We start from the raw sequence: 19,536 nt of genomic DNA, 5'->3' as shown, positions 1-19,536 counted from the left end.
GAGATTTTAACACACTTCTTGTAGAAAATGGACAACACTAAATTACTATAAGAAGTTAATTGTATTTTCCAAGGAACGGCTCCGAGATTCAAATACTATTAGAAAAGGAAGTATAAGCGCCATGTACACGCTATCATTTACAACTTTCTGCAAGGCACAGAATAAAGTTTGTATTAACCATTTTAGTATGATTGTGGCTTTCTCTCTTTCAATCAATATTCACCCCTCAAAACAAGAGCTTGTATCGGTACTCAGTGTCAGTGCGCCTCATATAAAGATAATATTGAATTCTAGACTAAAGACAAAAGAATGGAGCAAAAAATAAAGGAAATTATCATACAAATTATGAAGGTAATATTTGGGGGTGGCCGAATAACCATCCGGGATAATTATGATCAACCCGGAAAGCAGAGCTATCCCAAAAACATCAAGAGTGGCGTCAATCGACCGTGATTCAGCTTCGAAATTTTTGGCCTTTCAGTCGCCTTAACTTATACATGGAGCACTAAGATCATACCAGAATCTGGAACAATAATTTAAACAAGGAGTAGCATTGGAGCAGAAAAAAAAACTTCAAGGTATGAAAGATTTTGTTTTTCATATGTGAGGAACCTTGACACGACGATTTCACTTGTATAGATATAGTTTAAAATTTAATAGTCCACTATTTTTCAAGGTTCAAATCTCACCGATGACAGAGGAATTATTACAGTGACTGGATGTCGGTTATCAGTCGATTCAAATCAGGGTAATAATTCTAGCTCCTGTAGTGTACCATTACGGTCCGGAATGCGGAGTGCTCTAAGGCATCCAATTGGATTGACGCGTGTTATGGCATCATCCGCCTAACATACTACAGGAAGACACATGCACAACATATCCACTTTCATTCTAGAATTTCTGTTTTTTTCTGTAAATCTAAATTTGCTTATACATATTACCCGCATAATAATTTGTGTCCGGATAGCTGAGTGGTTAGAGCACAAGGCTGCGGTACGGTAGGTTGCGGTTCAAATCCCACTGGTGGCAGTGAAATTTGTATCGTGTTTTGACGTGGGATACCAGTCGACTCAGATTGGTCTGAACATCGAAGTCGATGGTAAACGACCAAAAGGCAGACCTAAGCAACGGTGGCTTGATACGCTGGACGGGGATTTGAAAGCCTCGAGATTGCACCCAGATCAGGCATTCGATAGAGCCAAATGGCGAAGCCGATCACGACGAGCCGACCCCGCTTGTTAACGGGACAAAGGCTGAAGAAAAAGAAGACCAGTCGACTCAGCTGTGAATGAGTACCTGAGTCAAATCAGTGTAATAATCTCGGGCGAGCGCAATGCTGACCACATTGCCTCCTACAGTGTACTGTAGTGTACGGTTACGGTCTTGAATGAACTGCTCTAACACACTTCAAGGCTCTGAACCATTATGGATTGTTGCGCCAACGATTATTATTATTATTATTAATAATTGCCTTATTTAATGTCCCAGACTCTAACTTTATTCAAAAACATGCGGGAAGCAATTCAGATAGAATAAGCACTTTGTCACAATAAATTAAGAATCCGGAGTAGAATTATTTGAGTTATATTTCGGATCTTAAGCAGAAACTCTGCCAAAAATAAAATTGCTATTTCAAAATTGTCCTTTTTTTATAAAGTAACGATCCAGTTACTTTAAGGGGTTATATACAGTTAGAATTTTCATAAAAACGATTTTTTTTATTTTATTTTCTTAATGTACATATATTTAAGAATACACACAGAAAATTTCATATCGTTCCGGTGAATATTTTCGAAGTTACATGCAAATTTTAAAAGATGTTTCAGAGCGGTTGGAAGCATAAGACCGGAGCGGCAGCGCTTACCTGGAACGCTGTGTCCCTTTTCTGCACCTACCTATTCTAAATGTTCCCTTTTAATGTATTTAGATGAGTAAAACATCAGTGTGTTATTGTCGTTTTTATACCTAAAAGGTAAATTTTAATTTTGCTCTCCCCAAACTGGAAAATATTTAAAAGTGGTAGTCAGTATAAGCAGCTAAGCCAAGCAGTAAACTTGTGAATTCGTTAAAATTCTATTTGTAATTTGAAAATGAAGGCTTCTAGAGAAATGAGAAAATCTCTTAACATACGTAAGTCGTCTCGACGAAAAAATGTTTTTAATCCAAAAACAGCCGAAACGGATGAAAGTAGTTTCAGTGCCTCGGCAAAAAATTTAAAGAACAAGAGGAAACCTCAGTTCCGCGTGATCCGTCTGTTGAGTATTGCATTTTAAATTTGATAACAGTATTTGCAGCAATTTCTGAATATGTGAAATGTAAGACCTGTGACGGAAATGTGAAGTTTCAAACTGCTTCTGGACGAGGACTTGGTTTTAAAATTGTTTTGCTGTGTGAAAAGTGTGCAGATCGTAACATAAATTCTAGTCCTTTTGTCGCGCACTCTTATGAAATAAATCGACGATTTTTATTTGTCATGAGAGTCGTCGGATTAGGGTTAAAAGGTGCAGCAAATTTTGTGGATTAAGGAATGGTATCACTATTATATTATATGAAGGCAATAGGAATCACACTTGGACCCAATGCGCATTCATATGCTGAAAAAGAAAATAAGCAGCGCGTGACCATTTCCGATATCAGAGCGCGTGAGAGTACCCGAGATGGAAGAATGGCTCGCAGACAACATCAGCTGGAGTTATTAGAAGCTGCCGAAGCGACGGAGGGTTTATTATATGGTCCTGGAATAGACGACTCTATGTAAGTTGAAAAAAAAAATTTTTCATCTTATGTAAAGTGCTTTTCAAACTTTAAACGCGTTTTTCTCAAAATGGTGCTTTCAAAGTCGGTGACCAACATTACTCAAAAACGGCTAAACCGATTGCTCTCAAATTTTAACACAAGCTTCTTAAATATATTTTTTAGTAATTGATCGAAGATTTTATCTTACCGATTAATACTTTTGTTTTATAAACAATTTAAGGCCGAAATTTTGGACGAAAATCAATTTTTTTTTCCTAGAAACCACCATTTTGTCCAAAAAAATTATTTTGCTTATTCCTTCGATTAATTACTAGATTTAACATTACTTTAATAAAATCTGTTTGGTTTTTTAATTTGAGAGGTTCCAGTTCAGTGATATAGTGGTCACCGCAAAACGTCTTTTTTGAGAGGAGCTTCCGGAGATCAGCTGTAGCTCCTGTCCAAATAAATATTTTTACTAGTTTTAAGTCTGAAAATATTGTTAAAAGATACCATAATATATGTTCAAATATTTAGATCAATAACTTTAAAAGGTTTCTCAAAAAAAATTCTGGAAAATTGGCTTTTTTTCGGCCTTCTAACTGTATATAACCCCTTAACTGGCGCAGTCGCATAAATAAGGGCGGAGGACGATTTCGTTAAAGTAAACCTTACCTTAAAACCGCAAAGTTCCGACAGATCATCGGTTCGCCTAGTTAAAAACTCAAACGGAAAATAGTGGAATGGCAAATTCCAGTACAAGTTCCCAGGCCCAAGTTTCAACGGTAAATATTTTCAATTCACTTCAGGTTGCTGATGCGATTAAGGACCTCCCAAGATTCAAAGGAAACCCACGATTCCTTGATAATGTGAATGAAATACTTGACCTCACTAAAATAGCCTGTGGTACTTCCTATGGTCAATTGTGGGCGAGGCCAATGAGGTCCTAAACATGTACGGCACGCCGTTAAATTGGGATCTGATCGAGGAAAATCGTATCCTTCATTATGCCGATAAAAGGAATGAAAATTCCCTCATAATAAATTTACACTCGTTAAAACAAGGTAACGAATCAGCGCAAAAGTTTTACACTGAAATTGTGGAAATACTCAGTACAATCATGTGAGTATTCACGAACATGCTGACAGTGTAATTTCTTCAAAGAAAAATCTTTTCGCAGAAATGTGTCTGCATACATTCTTATCGGAATTGAGAGAACCTGTTGGTTTCGCTATTCGGGCAATGAAACCCACAACCATATCAGATGCTTATACATACTGCATAAAAGAACAAAATATATTCTATACAAAGACGAATTTGAATAAAAATGTGTTCAGCACAAGACAAGTGAATGTACCTAAAGCTTCATTTCCACAACCAAACAAGGATATAACTAAACCCAAAATTATGCTCCCTGCAATAGCACTACAAGGTTTCGCTTATTCCCCATTTAATCAACAATATAGGCCTAACTTTTTGCCTCAACTAAGATCGCCTGGTATAAATACATTACAAAATCCTTTCGTTAGACAACAACAATTCGGACCTTCACAGAATCCCCAGTTATTATAATGACGAATTTCATACCAAAACAACTACTCTAATTTCCCACAAAAAGGACCTATATTTAATAAACCAAATAACGGACCTCCTCCAAGGCTTGAACCCATGGAACTAGGTTCAAGCACTATCAAAAGGAACCAACCACAACCAAGGGTTTCAGGAAGCAACTTTTCGCGATCAACAGGACCACCAAATTTTATGTCGAAGGAATTATTTAATGTTGGTGGACGATACTCCGACTTTTACAACCCAAACTATAATACCCCTTTCCAAGAATCAGGTCATTCAAATTTCCAAAATGATACTCTTCTGGAAACTAGTTATCAAGTTCATTACCCATACAGGCTAGACCATTACTACTTTCAGTATTGGTACAAAGATGAAGACCTGGCCTACTTTATCCCGTACGAAAGCCATCCACAAAATGTCAAACCAGCCAAAGAAACAATAATAAATGAAGAAAATGTTGATACGAATGCCTCGACAAGCCAATTGGGTTCCTAAACGTCAACAAACATGGCAACCTATTACCCTATATTAACATTTCATCCCATTTGGACGACCATTGAAATTTCTTATAGATACAGGACGTCTTCCTCTTTCACCAATCCTGAATTTATAGATGCCGGCGATATAAAATTAATAAATCCAATTTCAATTACTACAGTAGTAGTACAGCTTTCTAAACACGAAATTAAAGAAGAAGTTACGTTACCGAATTTCCCCGAATTCCACCAACCAGGCAACTCGCGATTCTTAATATTTAAGTTCCATGGTTATTTTGATGGGCTAATTGCAGTAGATATTTTGGGTAATCTTAGAGTTAAAGTCGATTTGGGCAATCAAGTAGATGTCACTAATAAAGCCCCCCTTTAAATTTCAAACCAAATTTCATGTCCAACAAATATGTTGTTCCACCAGAAACAAAGACAATTGTAAAACTTCCTGTGGATGTGAAAGACCGAGATATTTTCATTCAATCTAAATATCTCCTGATTTGGTAATCTTCGAAGGAATTTACACTACCGTTAATTGGTACGCTCCCGATGAAGTTTCTAATCTCTATCAAAAGGAACAAGTCCTCTTACTTGAACATCCCTTGGTGGTAGAAAATCTTGTCCTTATGAACAAATAAATAATATAAATGTATGTTATGAGAAATCTGATAGGAGTGGTAAGCAAATGTGGAGATTGGTGATCGACTATAGGACGTTGAATGAAAAGACTATAAGCGATAGGTATCCCCTCATAAATATTAACGATATACTAGACAAACTGGGCAAATCTATGTATTTCTCGACGTTAGATCTAGCCAGTGGATTCCATCGAATAGAGATGGATCCACGCGATATGCCTGCCACGGCCACTGTTGAGGGAGATCACTACGAGTATCTGCTCATGCCATTTGGCCTAAAAATACACCCTCAACTTATCAGAGAGTTATGGGTAATGTGCTTAAAGATCTTCAAGGCACAATTTGCCTCGTCTACTTGGACGACATTATAATATTTTCGACTTCATTATAGGAGTACATGGAAAATTTTAGGAAGGTCTTCCAAAAGCTCCGCCAGGCAAACGTCAAAGTGCAGCTAAATATGTCAGAATTTCTTAAAAAGGAAATAGCTTTCCTCGGACATTTGGTTACAACTGAAGGTATTAAACCGAATTCGAACAACTTCAAATGATCGACTTCCTTATTCCAAGAACCACAAAGGAGATAAAATCGTTTCTCGGTCTACTCGGCTACTATCGCAAGTTCATTCGAAATTTAGCGAAATTAACCAGACCACTCACTGAATGTTTCAAAAAAGGTCGACACATTGATCCAAACGATCATTACTTAGTTTTCAACTCTTGTCAAGACATTCTCATGAACGAACCCCTTCTCCAAACACCCAGATTTGAATAAACCTTTCATCCTTCAGACAGACGCGAGTAACTTCGCAATTGGAGCTGTATTATCACAGGGCCCGATCGTGATAAACCAATTTATTACGCTAGTAGAACAATGACCGATTCTGAGATAAATTATTCTACAATTGAAGAGGAGCTCTTGGCCATTGTCTGGGCCACCAAATATTTTCGGCCATATCTTTTCGGCAGAAGGTTTAAAATTGTGACAGACCACAAGCCACTCACGTGGATGATTAACTTAAAAGATACAAATTCGAGATTAATACATCAGAGGTTTAAATTGGAGGAATATGACTATGAATTATATTACAAAAAAGGCAGTCAGAACAGTAATGCTGACACAATAAGCCCCATAAATTCACAAAAGAAAGTCAAAACGGCAATAAAACCGAAATTAACGTCAATGACATCGCTGGGAGATCCTTACAGAGCACTAGAGTACTAGAGATACAGCTGTGCATTCAGCCGAGGAAAACCTTAATACAGGTATTCCAATTTCTGAACCTCCCTTAAACGGATTTTGTCTTCAATTAGTACTCGAAAAAACTAATAGAAAACCTCAATCGGCCATGGAAATGCCATTCACAAACAGACAGTGACGCATGATTCGAATGCAGGAATTTACAGAAGCAGCCCTTATTGAAGTTTTCAAGAAATTTGTCCCTTTTAAGAGGTTATCCCCTGTCTATAGCACAGACGAGATTTGTGCAGGACATTTACACAAATCACTTCTCTTAATCTAATAATTTCAAAATTGTAAGATGTACAGAAATCCTAAAAGGCATAACTGAAAACGATGAACAGGATGCTATGATAAATGACTACCATCTAAAAAGCAACCATCCAGGTATAAACGAGAGCCTTGCTCCTCGTAAGAGAGAATATTACTTTCCCTTCATGAAGAATAAAATTACCCAAATTATTAACAAGTATGAAAAGTGCCATAGCAGACCTCGGAACCTCCCAAAAAACCTTTAGACGTTATCCACACGGACATTTACACAATCAATAAACAATATATATTAACTATCATCGATGAATTCTCAAAATTTGCGGTAGCCTAAACCCTTACAGCTTGAAATAGCTTAAATATTAGTAATTCACTCAAACATTTCATTAGCCTCCACGGTATCCCTCAAAATGTCGTTAGCATGGTAACTGATCAGGCCACTGAATTTACATCTTCCATCTTTAAAGAGTTTTGTAAACAGTATGCATTAAATCATTACATAGTGTCATACCAACAAACAAGTATTATAGTAACGGGCCTCTAGAAAGCTAAACTCGATAATTACCGAGACTTACAGAATAGTACATGACAAATAAGGACCCAGAGGACATTCTAAATGAAATGATAATCACCTATCAAATTAGTTACAATATTCACCCCTTTTGAACTATTCCACGGCAGGTAAGGACATAAAACATACCAACAGTCATGAATATTTACAAAAATTACGACAATTTCGAATACCGCTTTATTCCGAAATAGAATCTCTTCTACGCGAACAAACTAATAAAATATTGACAAAATTAAATGAAAACAGAGAAGATCCTGAAAGTTACAATGAAGGATCAGTAGTATTTATCATCATCATCATCAACGGCGCAACAACCGGTATCCGGTCTAGGCCTGCCTTAATAAGGAACTCCAGACATTCCGGTTTTCCGCCGAGGTCCACCAATTCGACATCCCTAAAACCTGTCTGGCGTCCTGACCTACGCCATCGCTCCATCTTAAGCAGGGTCTGCCTCGTCTTCTTTTTCTAACATAGATATTGCCCTTATAGACTTTCCGGGCGGGATCATCCTCATCCATACGGATTAAGTGACCCGCCCACCGTAACCTATTGAGCCGGATTTTATCCACAACCGAGCGGTCATGGTATCGCTCATAGATTTCGTTATTGTGTAGGCTACGGAATCGTCCATCCTCATGTAGGGGGCCAAAAATTCTTCGGAGGATTCTTCTCTCGAACGCGGCCAAGAGTTCGCAAATTTTTCTTGTAAGAACCCAAGTTTCCGAGGAATACATGAGGACTGGCAAGATCATAGTGTTGTACAGTAAGAGCTTTGACCCTATGGTGAGACGTTTCGAGCGGAACAGTTTTTGCAAGCTGAAATAGGCTCTGTTGGCTGACAACAACCGTGCGCGGATTTCATCATTGTAGTTGGTATCGGTTGTGATTTTCGACCCTAGATAGGAGAAATTGTCAACGGTCTCAAAGTTGTATTCTCCTATCCTTATTCTTCTTCGTGTTTGTGTTTGACCAGTGCGGTTTGATGTTGTTGGTTGATTCGTCTTCGGTGCTGACGTTGCCACCATATATTTTGTCTTGCCTTCATTGATGTGCAGCCCAAGATCTCGCGCCGCCTGCTCGATCTGGATGAAGGCAGTTTGTACATCTCGGGTCGTTCTTCCCATGATGTCGATATCGTCAGCATAGGCCAGTAGTTGGGTGGACTTGAAGAGGATCGTACCTCTTGCATTTACCTCGGCATCACGGATCACTTTCTCGAGGGCCAGGTTAAAGAGGACGCATGATAGGGCATCCCCTTGTCGTAGACCGTTGTTGATGTCGAATGGTCTTGAGAGTGATCCTGCTGCTTTTATCAGGCCTCGCACATTGGTCAGGGTCAGCCTAGTCAGTCTTATTAATTTCGTCGGGATACCGAATTCTCTCATGGCCGTGTACAGTTTTACCCTGGCTATGCTATCATAGTCGGCTTTAAAGTCGATGAACAGATGGTGCAACTGTTGTCCATATTCCAACAGTTTTTCCATCGCTTGCCGCAGAGAGAAAATCTGATCTGTTGCTGATTTGCTTGGAGTGAAGCCTCTTTGGTATGGGCCAATGATGTTGTGGGCGTATGGGGCTATCCGGCCTAGTAAGATAGTGGAGAATATCTTATAGATGGTACTCAGCAACGTGATACCTCTATTATTGCTGCACTGTGTGATATCTCCCTTTTTATGTATGAGACAGATAATGCCTCGTTGCCAATCGTCAGGCATTGATTCGCTGTCCCATACCTTGAGCACAAGTTCATGAACCACTTGGTGTAACTGGTCGCCTCCATATTTAACCAATTCGGCTGTAATTCCATCGGCTCCTGGCGACTTATGATTTTTTAGCCGATGAATCGCACGGACTGTTTCTCCTAAACTTGGTGGTGGCAGTATTTGTCCGTCGTCTTCAGTTGGCGGGACCTCCAACTCGCCGATGTTCTGGTTGTTCAGTAGCTCATCAAAGTACTCAACCCATCGCTCTAATATGCCCATTCTGTCGGAAATCAGATTTCCCTCTTTCTCTCGGCAGGATGAGCATCGAGGTGTATAAGGCTTCATCCTGCTGACTTGTTGGTAAAACTTCCGCGCCTGGTGCGGTTGCTCCCTGTACTTTTCTAGTTCACAGACTTGTTGGTTCTCCCAGGCTTCCTTTTTCCGTTTGTGAAGTCGCTTCTCCGCTCGTCGGAGTTCGTGATAAGTCTCTGCGCGTGCCCGCGTTCTTTGAGAATGCAACATTACTCGGTATGCGGCATTCTTCCGTTCCATTGCTAGCTTACATTCATCGTCAAACCAGCCGTTCCGACTCCTTTTGCGGCTGGGGCCAAGTATGCTTGTGGCCGTATCCATGATAACGTTCTTCAGGTGATTGTGAAGATCATTTGTTGATGCTTCATCTCCAGGTCCTCTGCTGACTACGGTTATTGCGGCATCCATTTCCCTCTTATAGGTGTCGCGGAGGGTTGTGTTGTGGATGGCTTCAGTGTTCACTCTCACCTGATTGTCACTCTGACCATGCCAACGAGAGAGTGATCCGAGTCTATATTGGCCCCCCTATATGTTCTGACATTCATCAAGGCTGAGAGGTGGCGGCGTTCGATCAACACGTGGTCAATTTGGTTGAAAGTGGTCCCGTCTGGAGAGGCCCACGTATGTTTGTGGACCGCTTTCCGCGCAAACCAGGTACTTCCAACAACCATTTCGTGTGACCCTGCTAATTGAATAGTCCGCAGTCCGTTATCATTTGTTTTTTCGTGTAAGCTATGGGAGCCAACGTATCGCCTGAATACGGGCTCCTTCCCTACATGGCTGTTAAAATCCCCAAGTATGATTTTGATATCATATCTGGGACAGGCTTCGAGGGTTCGTTCTACTGCCTCGTAGAAGGTATCCTTCTCCGACTCTGCAGTCTCCTCTGTAGGGGCGTGAACGTTTATGAGGCTTATATTTCTAAACTTGCCTCGCAAGCGCAGAGTGCATAGCCGTTCGCTTATGTTTTCAAAGCCGATAACAACAGGTTTCATTTTTTGGCTGACTAAGAAACCTACTCCGAGCACATGGTTTACTGGATGACCGCTATAATATATGGTGTAGTGGCTCTTCTCCAAGAAACCGGTCCCTGTCCATCGCATCCTTTAATAATAATAATAATAATCGTTGGCGCAACAATCCATATTGGATCAAGGCCTTGAAGTGTGTTAGAGCACTTCATTCAAGACCGTAACGGTACACCACAGTACACTGTGGGAGGCAATGTGGTCAGCATTGCGCTCGCCCGAGATTATTACCCTGATTTGACTCAGGTACTCATTCACAGCTGAGTCGACTGGTGTCCGACATCCAATCACGATAACAAATTCCTCTGCCCGCAGCGAGATTTGAACCGCGACCTTCCGCTACGATAGCCCAGCGCTCTAACCACTTGAGCCATCCGGACACCATCGCATCTCTTGCAACGGTGTTATGTCAGCCCTATATTGGGACAGGGTATCGGCTAGCTGCTGGTCAGCTTCATCTCTGTACAGGGAGCGCACGTTCCATGAGAAAATGCGCAAATCTTTATTCCGTGTTCGTTGCCGGGTCCGTCGTTTTAAAATCCGTGCTGTCCGAGGCTCCTGTTGTGGCTTCGTAACGAGTTGTTTTCCGTGTAGGGTTGTCAGCCCTACCCAGTCAGTAGTATTTATAGGCGAAATAAATATAAAATAAAAATAATAAAAATAATTATGTTACAGTAATCACCGACAAAAACCAAAAGCTACATAAACCAAAAATAAAAAGAAAACGTAAATTTCAGGCTACTACTCCTACTGACCATGGTAACCGGACAAAAAATGGACTTTCAAGACCTGACTGACAAGAACTGATTACTTCCAATCAAATTAGGAAACGCACGTTTAATAACATCTTACAATAACCTGGCACATATTGTACCACTTGATAAGTACAGGGACAATATCGACAGGATATACGACTCACTGGCTACTTTTTACAACACCACAGAATATTGAGAAACATTAGAAATAATAAAAGGAAAGGCGGAAGAAGTTGAAACCAAACTCCATACAATGATGCCTAAAAAACGAACAAAAAGGGGACTAATAAATGGATTAGGTACTATCATAAAGAGCATTACGGGACACCTAGATGCAAACGACGCGATCAGAATGAATAGTGAAATGGAAAAAATCCTAGGTATCGAAGGCAAACTCGAAACCAAATTAAACCAGAAAACTCAATTAAACGGGAAAATGATTGAACGATTTGAAAATATCACCTCACACATTAATCAACAACAAAAGAAAATAACTGATTATCCAAAATACATGAACGAAATTTCCAAAATCAAATAAGAAACGAAAATATGAATATGAAATGCTTGAAATACTTGACCGGAATCTCCGAAGCAATAAGTTTAGCAAAATTGAACATTATTTCGAAAATGATACTCAGCCCACTGGAGCTAGATGAGTTATATCGTTTATTTGGAAGTCAAGGCATACATATGATATCTGTGGAACATATATGTACTCGTATATAATTTATTCAGTCTACAAGCAACAACTCGATTATAATTTTTAGTATAAATATTCCCTCCCTTACCTGTCAATGAAAGAAAAACAATGCCAACTAAACTTTACGTCCTGGCAATTGCCAAGAACACATCTAGGAACTCGATGCAAAATGTCATAACAGTAGAAGAACATTTTACTGCCTGCAAACCATTTACTGGATAGTCTCTAACTCAAAATGTGTAGCCAATATTCTTCTTCCAGGATCGAGAAAAGGATATGGAGATCTTTGAAGCGAATCTAAATAATCTACTGTTGATAAACACTCCCGAGACAACGACCAACACTAGCTGCGGACCAAAGGAATTCCAGGTGAAAGGAACCGTCCTAATACGCTTCAAAGACTGCAGAATAACAATAAGCAAGATTACTTACAACGCTCAAATACAAACCTTCTGGGACGAAATTAAAATATATCCGACAACGATCAATAAAATGAATTTTACATTGCCTACCAACATCATTCAACTTAAAAGCTTAGAGAATTACCAGTTGCGCTCGTAGGACTTGACAACCAGCACTGGATCCAAGAACCTTCACATAACGATCACTGCTACCACCGGCTTCACCTTCCTTGCCATCCTTATCTGTTACGTTTCATGGAGAATCAACATGATCATCATCAACGGCGCAACAACCGGTGTTCCGTCTAGGCCTGCCTTAATAAGGAACTCCAGACATTCCGGTTTTCCGACTTACGCCACCGCTCCATCTTAGGCAGGGTCTGCCTCGTCTTCTTTTTCTACCATAGATATTGCCCTTATAGACTTTCCGGCCTGGATCATCCTCATCCATACGGATTAAGTGACCCGCCCACCGTAACCTATTGAGTCGGATTTTATCCACAACCTGGCGGTCATGGTATCAATAATACATTACGTCGTTATGTAGGCTACGGAATCGTCCATCCTCATGTAGGGGGCCAAAAATTCTTCGGAGGATTCTTCTCTCGAACACGGCCAAGAGTTCGCAATTTTTCTTGCCAAGAACTCAAGTGTCCGAGGAATACATGAGGACTGGCAAGATCATAGTCTTGTACAGTAAGAGCTTTGACCCTATGGTGAGACGTTTCGAGCGGAACAGTTTTTGTAAGCTGAAATAGGCTCTGGTGGCTGACAACAACCGTGCGCGGATTTCATCATCGTAGCTGTTATCGGTTGTGATTTTCGACCCTAGATAGGAGAAATTATTAACGGTCTCAAAGTTGTAGTCTCCTATCTTTATTCTTCCTGTTTGATCAGTGCGATTTGTTGTTGTTGGTTGGTTGATTTTCGGTGCTGACGTTGCCACCATATATTTTTTCTTGCCTTCATTGATGTGCAGCCCAAGATCTCGTGCCGCTTGCTTGAACTGGATGAAGTTTGTACGTCTCGGGTCGTTCTTCTATTATGATGTCGATATCGTCAGCATAGCCCAGTAGTTGGGTGGACTTGAAGAGAATAGTCCCTCTTGCATTTACATCTACATCGCGGATCACTTTTTCCAAAGCCAGGTTAAAGGGGACGAATGATAGGGCATCCCCTTGTGTAAGACCATTGTAGATGTTGAGTGGCCTTAAGAATCATCCTGCTGCTTTCATCTGGTCTTGCAGATTGGTCAGGGGCAACCTAATCAGTTTTATCAAATTCGTTGAGATACCAAATTCTCACATGGCCGTGTACAGTTTTACCTTAGCTATACTATCATAGGCGGCTTTAAAGTCGATGAACAGATGGTGCAACTGTTGTCCATATTCCAACAGTTTTTCCATCGCTTGCCGCAGAGAGAAAATCTGATCTGTTGCTAATTTGCCTGGAGTGAAGCCTCTCTCGTATAGGCTAATGATGTTCTGGGCGTATGGGGCTATCCGGCCTAAGAAGATAGTGGCGAATATCTTATAGATGGTACTCAGCAACGTGATACCTCTATAATTGCTTCACTATGTGATATTTCCCTTTTTATTTATGAGACAGATAATGCCTCGTTGCCAATCGTCAGACATTGATTGGCTGTCCCATACTTTCAGCACATGTTGATGAATCACTAGGTGTAACTGGTCACCTCCATATTTAATTAATTCTGCTGTAATTCCATCGGCTCCTGGCAACTTATGATTTTTAAGCCGATGAATTGCACGGACTGTTTCTCCTATACTTGGTGGTGGCAGTATTTGTCCGTCTTCTTCAGTTCTGGTTGTTCAGTAGCTCATCAAAGTACTCAACCCATCGCTCCAATATGCCCATTCTGTCGGAAATCAGATTTCCCTCTTTATCTCGGTAGGATGAGCATCGAGGTGTATAAGGCTTCATCTTGCTGACTTGTTGGTAAAACTTCCGCTCCTGGTGCGGTTGCTCCTTGTACTTTTCGAGCTCACAGACTTATTGGTTCTCCCAGGCTTCCTTTTCCGTCTATGAAGTCGCTTCTCCGCTCGACGGAGTTCGTGATAAGTCTCTGCGCGTGCCTGCGTTCTTTGAGAATGCAACATTACTCGGTATGCGGCATTCTTCCGTTCCATTGCTAGCTTACATTCATCGTCAAACCAGCCGTTCCGGCTTTTTATGCGGCTAGCGCCAAGTATCTTTGTGGCCGTATCAATGACAACGTTGTTCAGGTGGTTGTGAAGATCATTTGTTGATGCTTCATCTCCAGGACCTCTGTTGACTGCAGTTATTGCGGCATCCATTTCCCTCTCATAGGTGTTACGGAGGGCTGCGTTGTGGATGGCTTCAGTATTCACTCTCACCTAATTGTCAAAGGGGATTGTAGGTGGTGTCGTAATTTGACCTCGAAGCACCATGCCAACGAGAGAGGGTCCAAGTCTATATTGGCCCCCTATTTGTTCCGACATTCGTCAAGGCTGAGATGTGGCGGCGCCCGATCACCACGTGGTCAATTTGGTTGAAAGTGGTTCCGTCTGGAGAGGCCCACGTATGTTTGTGGACCGCTTTCCTCGCAAACCAGGTACTTCCAACAGCCATTTCGTGCGATACTGCTAACTGAATAATCCGCAGTCCGTTATCATTTGTATTTTCGTGTAAGCTATGGGAGCCAGCGTATCGCCTGAATATGGGCTCCGTTCCAAGTTGACTGTTGAAATCTAAAAGTATGGTTTTCATATGGGATAGGCTTCGAGGGTCCGCTCACCTGCCTCGTAGAAGGTATCCTTCTCCGACTCTGCATTCTCCTCTGTAGGGGCGTGAACGTTACGGAGGTTTATGTTTGCATAGACTTTCGCTTATGTTTTCAAAGCCAATACCAGCATGTTTCATTTTTTGGCTGACTAGTAGGTTTCCTACTCCGAGGACATGGTTTACTAAATGGAAACCGGAACCTGTAAACCGCATCTCCTACAACGCTGTTACATCAGCCTTATATTGGAACAGGGTATCGGCTAGGTGCTGAGCAGCATTCGGTCTGTACAGGGAGCGGACGTTCCACGAAAAAATGCGCAAAACGTTGTTCCTGTCTGAGGCTCCTTTCGTACACTCTCTGTACTAGAAACAATAATCGCCCCGGTGCGAATTTTCATTTTCTATTTCTTCTTTTTAGTCTTCTCGGCTCAATCTTGATCCAACGGTCACATTCTTTTTGACTGTTTGTCGGCCCTCTTGCTGGAGCTAGTATTTCGGCCACTATTCGTTGTCCGGATAGCTGAGTGGTTACAGCACAAGGCTGTCGTACGGAAGGTCGCGGTTCAAATCTCATTGGTGGCAGTGGAATTTGTATCGTGATTTGACGTCGGATACCAGTCGACTCAGCTGTAAATGAGTACCTGAGTCAAATCAGGGTAATAATCTCGGGCGAGCGCAATGCTGACCACATTGCCTCCTACAGTATTCAGTAGTGTACCGTTTCGGTCTTGAATGAAGTGCTCTAACACACTTCAAGGCCCTAATCCAATATGGATTGTTGCGCCAACGATTATTATTATTATTATTCGTTGTCTAACTGCCTCCTTTCTCCAAGTGGATAGCTGTTATTTCCTCAAGGGTTCCGCCTCCTGATCTTTTGTTTCTCGGAACATCTATGGGTGGTTGGGTGAAGGAACTTTAACGGCTGCTAATTCACAACAGTGAGCAGTTTAGGAAGTGAAAGGAGCGGTCCACCGCGATATTCAATCGTATGACATCCGAGGAAGTTCCACCTTTCCTTGACGTTATAACACGTAATAGGATACAGACTGATTTTCCAAGCAGAAGCGAAATTATCTGCACCATCAATGAATTCAAGACGGTGTTCCTGAAAAACTGTTTCTGGCAGCGCTTTCAGTTTCTGCATAGTTACTATGAATCCTACTTATCCGTAACTCCTGGGAATATGTAATTTTTTTTCTGAGAATTGAGTAAAAGAATAATTATCAAAAATGAGTGCAAAACCGAAAGGGATGCTTGCGTACTTCTTGATGTTGCAAAAATAATAGATAAAATAGTCCTGGAATGCATCAAAGAACATCAAACAGACTGGTATCCAGTCTAGATGATGTGGCACTGATCACCGAACAGGCTTTCAATGACACAAACAAGGCATGTATCTGAAGTGCCCTACGGAGTATTGCAGAGAATCTAGAAGAGCTTTAATGGGTCTAGACGCACCAAACTTTTTTGTTAAAACTAAATAGACAACATACTGAACAATTTACCCTATCGAAGAGCAGAAGGATTCGCTCAAGTATTACGGTCGTTCTGACTAGCCATAACCAATTAGCAGGACATGAATTGAATACAAGTATTATAAGATGTAATGAAGAAGCGGAATCTACGGAACACTTTCTGTATAAGTATTTCGGTACTGATGTATTCCAGTTGCGACAGATAGGAACATTTGGTTTCATCTATAGCTATCATTTGGAGACAGACTAAAAATATGCATTTACTCTAAGGAAAATAGGAAATGTAAAATGCACTATAAAAGAAAAACGGGAAATAAGGAATGTTGAGGGTGAATTAAAGGAATGAACAGCGGATGTGAGGTCTTGTAAGACTACGGAAGAAAGGCCACTACGCGTTTTAAGTAACTGAGAACTTGAAAGCCTCAGGACGTTACGTGGCAATAACCATTCCGAGGACAGCATTCACGTAACAACATTATCGCAAAACATCAAATATAATAAAAGATTAACAAACATCACATATTCAGAAGCTTACAGTGGAAAAGAGTGAGCTATCAATCATAAGATATTTATTACTCCTGTACATACATTTCCATTCGAACGTGTTTGAATCTGTATATCATCCAATTCTGATTAGATTATGGACCTAACCCGCCAAATTAATATAATTTTCTAATTTAAAGCCAACAAGGTAAAATTTGTACCTATAATAAATCAACAGTAAATTTTCCGGATTTATATACTTCAGATCTAAGCATTTTTGATAATGATTAAACGCTTTAATACGCTGATATCAATAAAAACCTTATCTATAGATCTTTATTGTGAGGGAAATTACGAAATGATTAGATTTGCAAGGTATCAGCTTTGTGTACAAGGTGGACGAATAGCCACTATGTAGAATATTCCGTTATATTTTTATTAAACTAATTATATATCTTTTGTTTAAACAAATATCTTTTATTGAAGAAGTTTTGATACTGAGGTTCAAGTTAAAAGGATTCAATTAGAGGGGAATAGTATGTGAGTATATCAAAGAAGTGGACTTAGAGAGAACCATCGAAAAGTTAACTTGGAGTACATTCACATCTACCCTGTATCAATGACTAAACGTTTTCACTTTTACCCCTAGCTTAAGACTAAAGTTAGAGAATTACAAAGTTTTATTCCGGGCCGGCACTTACTTTGGAATCATGGCGCGGAGTATTATTATTCTTCTGGTGTTTACTGTTTGTATAAACGAGATTAGTTCCACACGCGTACGCTATGACAACTACAATATCTATCAAGTTCTCCCTAGCAGATTGAAGCATCTAGATCTCCTAGTCCAACTCGAGAAAAGTAGTGGTAGTTTAATTTTCCTGACCCCAATCGTTGCAGTTGACAAGCATGTGAACATTTTAGTTGCACCCCATAAAAAGCCCGAGTTTTTGAACATTCTAGACGATAACGAAGTGTTTTATGAACTCGTCCAGGAAAACTTCCAACAAATTCTTGAGGCTGAAGATACCGAATTTCGTAGTAGATCGGCTACATACGACTGGACTGGCTATCACACACTGGAGGAAACCTACGAGTGGTTGAAATCCTTGGAGGCAAGATTCCCAGATAAAGTAAAAACTATAGTAGGCGGCAAAACGTACGAAGGACGGGATATTTTAGGGGTGAAGGTGTCATTCAAAGCTGGTAACAAAGCTATCTTTGTTGAAGGAGGTATTCACGCTCGAGAATGGATTTCGCCGGCCACTGTAACATACATCCTGAATGAAATTCTGACAAGCAATGATGATGCTTTTCGAAGTATGGTTGAAAATTTTGACTGGTATGTATTCCCACATGTAAATCCAGATGGTTTCGTGTATACGCATACAACAAATCGACTTTGGAGAAAGACTCGATCCAGGGGTACTGAATGTTATGGAGCAGATGCTAATCGAAATTGGGGATTCAAATGGATGGAAATCGGCGCAAGTTCAGATGAATGTTCAGAAACATATGCTGGCAAGGAGGCATTCTCAGAAATCGAAACGAAAACGCTTGCCGAGTTTGTCACTGGAATAAAAGATGAACTACTAATGTACGTGGCTTTCCACTCGTATTCGCAATTGCTTTTATTTGCCTATGGCTATACTCCCGAACCTATTGAAAATCATGATGATCATCAGCAAATTGCAGAGGCGGCAGTTGCAGCCTTATCAAAACGATACGGAACGCAATATCAAGTTGGAAGTAGCTACACCACCATTTATCCAACATCGGGATCAAGTCGAGACTACGCGTATGGTTTCCTGAAGATCCCACTGGTCTATTCGTACGAACTCAGACCAGCATCTTCAATCAATGGCTTTGTCCTACCTTCAGCGCAGATAATTCCTACCTGCTTGGAGACGTTAGATTCCTTAGTTGCAATGATATCGGAAGCTCAAAAGTTGGGATATTTAGTATAAGCAATTATTGAAAATGAGTGTATCCAAATAAAGCTTATCTGATGAAAGTTTCAGATTAATCTTTGCACCGAAGAACAATTTGCATTTTCAATCAACCTAGGCATTTTAAAAGAAAGGCATATCAGTGAGTAGTAGTAAAGCAAGTCTAAAACCGGAAGTCCGACGCTTCAGGCATGATAGGTTTCGTTGACTTTTTTATGAGACTATTTGAATACACGATGGTTCCATTTATAGATAGCTTGTAGTATATATACATTGAATATATCCGATATTCAAATCGATGTGATACCGGCATTTTATTTCTTAGGGAGTAGTAATTTCTCGCGAGTAAGTCAATTTTGGTCTACTATAACTTTGTAAGTTTTCCACCAAATTTTTCAGTATGGTGCTTTACATTAGAACCTACTGTGGCGCGGCAGGATCTGCAGCATT

At 40.4% G+C, this 19,536-nt stretch overlaps 1 protein-coding gene across 1 annotated transcript; it reads left to right on the top strand.

Annotated features, from left to right (window-relative positions):
• The first annotated feature begins 17,806 nt into the window (after positions 1-17,806).
• On the top strand, positions 17,807-19,182 carry LOC119652708 (zinc carboxypeptidase-like). The gene has a single exon (XM_038056989.1). The coding sequence runs from the start codon at positions 17,851-17,853 to the stop codon at positions 19,102-19,104; it is 1,254 nt and encodes a 417-aa protein (XP_037912917.1). The 5' UTR covers positions 17,807-17,850; the 3' UTR covers positions 19,105-19,182.
• Positions 19,183-19,536: the final 354 nt, after the last annotated feature.

The sequence above is a fragment of the Hermetia illucens genome, chromosome 3 (genome assembly GCF_905115235.1).
Source record: "Hermetia illucens chromosome 3, iHerIll2.2.curated.20191125, whole genome shotgun sequence".
NCBI classification, from domain to species: domain Eukaryota; kingdom Metazoa; phylum Arthropoda; class Insecta; order Diptera; family Stratiomyidae; genus Hermetia; species Hermetia illucens.
The sequence above is the reverse complement of the archived record's forward strand: the minus strand, read 5'-3'. Positions and strand labels throughout refer to the sequence as shown.